Source organism: Arabidopsis lyrata (assembly GCF_000004255.2).
Source record: "Arabidopsis lyrata subsp. lyrata unplaced genomic scaffold ARALYscaffold_4, whole genome shotgun sequence".
NCBI lineage: Eukaryota > Viridiplantae > Streptophyta > Magnoliopsida > Brassicales > Brassicaceae > Arabidopsis > Arabidopsis lyrata.
The window spans coordinates 22,691,634-22,696,787 of record NW_003302552.1 but is presented as its reverse complement, the minus strand read 5'-3'; the positions used below and the strand labels follow the sequence as shown (position 1 = coordinate 22,696,787).

Genomic DNA, 5,154 nt, shown 5'->3' with positions numbered 1-5,154 from the left:
ACAAAATTACATGCCGAGATTATATTATATGTATATATAATCTTAAACTAGATATCTTTGATTCTCCAAAACGAATACAAATGCAAACTATATATTCATAAATATAATTAATTGATAAATTTTGTATTTTTATAAATCAAAAGACAATACTAAATTACATGGCAATACTAATTTATCTTTAATTTCCCAAAAAGAAAAACCTAAAATTTATAGCCAATCTCAAACCTCTCTCACTACATATACTATTAATCAAACATAAAACTAAAAATGCTGAAATAGAGGAAGAGTAGTTGTTGAATAGTGAATACTATAAAGAGTTAAATGGTTTACAAAATCACAGAGACAAAATCTCAACCTTCCATTTCAACATCTCAGATTTTGATCCAACGGTGATTAATCCTTCTACTACGTAAAAACACCACCGTCCCCGTTCCGTTCTGTTCTCTCTGTCACATTGGTTTCTCTTTTGTCTCTTTTAAGACTTACCTTGTCGTCTCTGTCTCTCTGCTTCTTCTTCTTCTTCTTCTTCTCCTTCTTCTCTCATTCCTTTCGTTTATCGTTTTCTTCCAATTTAGATCTCTCTTCCTTTTGATCCGATCCGTTACTCGCTCCTATGTTGCTTCAATTTTGATTCTTTATTTTTTGATACTTGGTTTGTGTGGAGATGGGGCAATGTTACGGGAAGGTTAATCAGAGTAAGCAAAATGGTGAAGAAGAAGCTAATACGACTACTTATGTTGTTTCCGGCGATGGGAATCAGATTCAGCCTTTAACTCCGGTTAATTACGGTCGAGCTAAGAACACTCCAGCTAGGTCATCGAATCCGAGTCCTTGGCCTAGTCCTTTCCCTCACGGATCAGCCAGTCCTCTTCCTTCTGGTGTTTCTCCTTCTCCGGCCAGAACTTCCACTCCGAGGAGGTTTTTCCGACGGCCTTTCCCGCCGCCATCTCCGGCGAAACACATTAAGGCTTCATTGATCAAACGGCTTGGAGTGAAGCCTAAGGAAGGTCCGATCCCTGAGGAGAGAGGTACTGAGCCGGAACAGTCGCTTGATAAGAGCTTTGGTTATGGCAAGAACTTTGGGGCTAAGTATGAATTGGGGAAAGAAGTGGGTCGAGGGCATTTCGGTCATACTTGTTCTGGTCGTGGGAAGAAGGGAGATATTAAGGATCATCCTATTGCTGTCAAGATCATCTCCAAGGCTAAGGTTTTAAATTCTCAATCTTGATCATCTTGTTTTGATTTTAGGATTGTGGCATTGGTGTTATGTTAGGGTTTGTTATGAGAATTTGAGTAGAATTTTAGCTTTTTATGTGATTTGCTTATTGCTGAAACTGCTACAAGAATCTATGGAGGGTTTTGAAATGTGCAATTAGTAATGCTTACATTTTCTCATAATATTGAGGTAGTGAAAGTAGGATTCTTGGGTTTGGATAATGGCTGTGGGACAGTGAATTGTCTTTTTCTTCCAGCTGAGTCTCTCTGAGAGAAACAGTGTTGTCTCTTTTAATAGGTAAATCTTTTGTCTGGCAGTGACTTGAGAAGACAAAAATGTGATCTTTTTGTTGATTTGTCAGCATTAGGACAGGATAGCCGAGTTTAATGTACTAATGTTTTATGAGCTTGTCTTCTCCAATCGTTTGTTTGTTCTAGTAGTGAAGCTTGTAGTCACAGTTAGGTTACATTTTGTTTACTTAGTTGTTGAGAATGTTATGATCTTACATGTGTTACTTGTTGTCTGTTGCATCTTTAGAAAAAAGATGATTGATGAAAAACGTTGATAGAGAAGTCTTTTGTCTGGCTGCGTGATGGGGAGACCATAATCTGACATTCCTTTTGTCTGCATTAGGACATAATGTTTTAAGTATGGGCTTCACTTTCGAATGCTCATGATTTTGTCTCTTCACCTGTTTGCTTATCTTTGTAATGAAGCTCGTCTGACACATTTAGGTGACAGTTGTGCCATCCTTCTCATCAATAAAACAAGCAAAAATGATTTGTTGACTGAATTATCTTTCTTTGCTTTGCAGATGACAACAGCGATTGCAATTGAAGATGTTCGCAGGGAGGTGAAGTTACTGAAATCATTATCTGGACACAAACATCTAATCAGATATTATGATGCATGTGAGGACGCCAATAACGTATACATAGTCATGGAGTATGTCTTGTTTCCTATTTTTATCAGATATTTGATGTTATCGCTTCCTCAGGATTTTAGCTGTTACTTATATGTTGTAACACAGAACATCACTACAAGTTTCTGAACTACATTTCTTTGAACAAATCTTTGTAGTCAGACACACCCTGTAACCAGTTACTAAATCGATGTTTGGTTCTGCTTGACCAGGTTGTGTGAGGGTGGAGAACTTTTGGACAGAATTTTAGCAAGGTATGTCTGATTCCTCCTAGGTTTCTCTCTGCCTATGACCCAAGTTGATTGCTGAGAATTTATTCATATCTAAAACCTTGCATTCTCTTGTCTCAGGGGTGGTAAATACCCGGAAGATGACGCTAAGGCGATTGTCGTACAAATTCTAACTGTTGTTTCATTTTGTCATCTCCAAGGAGTTGTGCACCGGGACTTAAAGCCAGAGGTCTGTTTTTAAAAAAACCACTTTCCTTATCTCTACCTCCAGTAGCAATACACATAATTACTAAACACCCCTATCACCTTGTTCAACAGAATTTTCTATTTACTTCTAGCCGCGAAGACTCAGACTTGAAGCTTATTGATTTTGGTCTCTCGGACTTTATTAGACCTGGTAAGATTTGTCATACTTCAGACCTTCTCACTATACTTTCCTTATGGCTGCATAATAGTGAAATTTGATTGAATTCCTCAACACAGATGAAAGGCTGAATGATATTGTTGGAAGTGCGTATTATGTCGCGCCTGAAGTTCTACACAGATCATATAGCTTTGAGGCTGATATATGGAGTATTGGAGTTATTACATATATACTCTTATGTGGAAGCCGACCTTTTTGGGCACGGACAGAATCTGGAATCTTTCGTACTGTGCTAAGAACTGAACCAAACTATGATGACATACCTTGGCCTTCTTGTTCATCAGAAGGGAAAGAGTTTGTGAAACGACTTCTCAACAAAGACTATAGAAAACGAATGTCGGCAGTTCAAGCTTTGAGTGAGTTTTTTTTTTCTTTTTTGACACATCATTGAAATTAGCTGCAACTAGGGAGTTATATTATTGTGAACATTACAGAACTGATGAACTGATGATATGTTTTATCTCTTATTTTCAGCTCATCCGTGGTTACGGGATGATAGTCGTGTGATTCCTTTAGACATTCTGATCTATAAGTTGGTCAAAGCCTACTTGCATGCGACACCTCTTAGACGGGCTGCTTTAAAGGTATGGCCTTCTTCTTTTTTTGGCACAAAGTTGGAGGGTTCCCAAAGTATAAATATATATTCACAAAGTTGGTAAGAGTTGATTTAGAAGATTGAAGCATATATTTAATAATTGAATCTAGGCACTAGCGAAAGCATTGACCGAGAATGAGCTAGTCTATCTTAGAGCGCAGTTCTTGCTTTTGGGACCAAACAAAGATGGAAGCGTCTCCCTCGAAAACTTCAAGATGGTAAGGCCTTTGGTCAATAGTCACATCGGATTTCTTGGATTTTTTTAACTAAAAAGGTTTAATAAGCTCCAACCTCGCAGGCGCTTATGCAAAATGCAACAGACGCAATGAGAGAATCAAGAGTTCCTGAAATACTTCACACTGTGAGAACCTGAGAACAAATTTTAAAGAAAAATGAATCAATTTTTTGGTTTCTAATGATCATCTGTTTTGGCAGATGGAATCTCTAGCTTATAGGAAGATGTATTTCGAAGAGTTTTGTGCAGCAGCAATTAGTATTCATCAACTAGAAGCTGGTGACGCGTGGGAAGAGATTGCAACCGTCGGTTTCCAGCATTTTGAAACCGAGGGAAACCGAGTAATCACAATCGAAGAACTAGCAAGGGTATGGTGTCAATTATAATCCTCTCGATTCATAGAACCGGTTTTCGTTTCGGAAATTGAATTTGACTGGTAATTGAACAGGAACTGAATGTGGGTGCGTCTGCGTATGGACACTTGAGAGAATGGGTAAGAAGCAGTGACGGGAAGCTGAGTTACTTAGGGTTCACCAAGTTCTTGCACGGAGTTACTCTTCGTGCTGCTCACGCAAGACCTCGCTAGTCCTTCTTCTCTATTTTTTAGGTCTTTTTCAATATGATTTTTCTTCATCAGAACAGAGTTGATAGACTTTCTGAGAGACGTGAGGGGTATTTTCGTCCGTTTGTTTTTTTCTTTATCCATATTATTATAGAGTTTCAATTCTATGGTACAGAAAAGACCAAAATGAAAAGAAGATAAAAAAATGTGCATAAGGTAGATGGATTTCAGTCAGTTTTTGCAAGTATGATATATGAGCATCTATGGTCTCAAGTAGCAATATTCATTTGGAAAGATATCTTATGTTAATTGTTTTCTAACGTTTGCATTTTTTTCTCTAAGCAAATCACTTCATCATCTCCATTACATCAAGTCTCCATTATAGAATATCATACCAAAAAACCTTAAAGAGTTCTTTCTAGCACCTAAACAAACGATTTTCAAGGCCAACTACTAATTCTACATAAGGCTACGTTGAAGTGTTAAAACATAAAAGCTAAAGATAATAAAGTTACGCTGTCCTAATCAACAAATTAAAAAATGAAATGAAAAGTGATAAAACAACAATTAGTGATAACCCAAAAAAAAGCTAAGCCTTTCCTTTTCTCTATTGGTGCCGACAATCGAATCATAACCATTTATTACAAATCATGATAGTGAGATGAGTGGGTTCGATCGTACCCATTAGTCTACGGAAAACAGGGAATCTACATAGTCTATACTATATATATATTGCCTAACTCATTATATTTTCCGTTTTTCTAAATTAATTGTTGTGTGTGTTTCTTTTGTTTCACAAGTATAGATGTTTTAATTTAGATAGTTTAGTTAATACTATAAATGAGACGAGATGTAGTACTGCCCATAATTTTTTGTAGAATGTTAAGATATAGTACTAGTAGTTTTTTAAATATATACAAAGATATAGTTAAACATATTAACATCTTCTTGGTATCATCCTTTTGTGATT

At 36.8% G+C, this 5,154-nt stretch overlaps 1 protein-coding gene across 1 annotated transcript; it reads left to right on the top strand.

Moving 5' to 3' along the window:
• The first annotated feature begins 322 nt into the window (after positions 1-322).
• On the top strand, positions 323-4,478 carry LOC9316327 (CDPK-related kinase 3). The gene is made up of 11 exons (XM_021027217.1): positions 323-1,207; positions 2,031-2,161; positions 2,351-2,392; positions 2,489-2,597; positions 2,687-2,765; positions 2,852-3,148; positions 3,267-3,376; positions 3,498-3,605; positions 3,686-3,748; positions 3,823-3,990; positions 4,071-4,478. The coding sequence occupies exons 1-11, from the start codon at positions 665-667 to the stop codon at positions 4,206-4,208; spliced, it is 1,788 nt and encodes a 595-aa protein (XP_020882876.1). The 5' UTR covers positions 323-664; the 3' UTR covers positions 4,209-4,478.
• Positions 4,479-5,154: the final 676 nt, after the last annotated feature.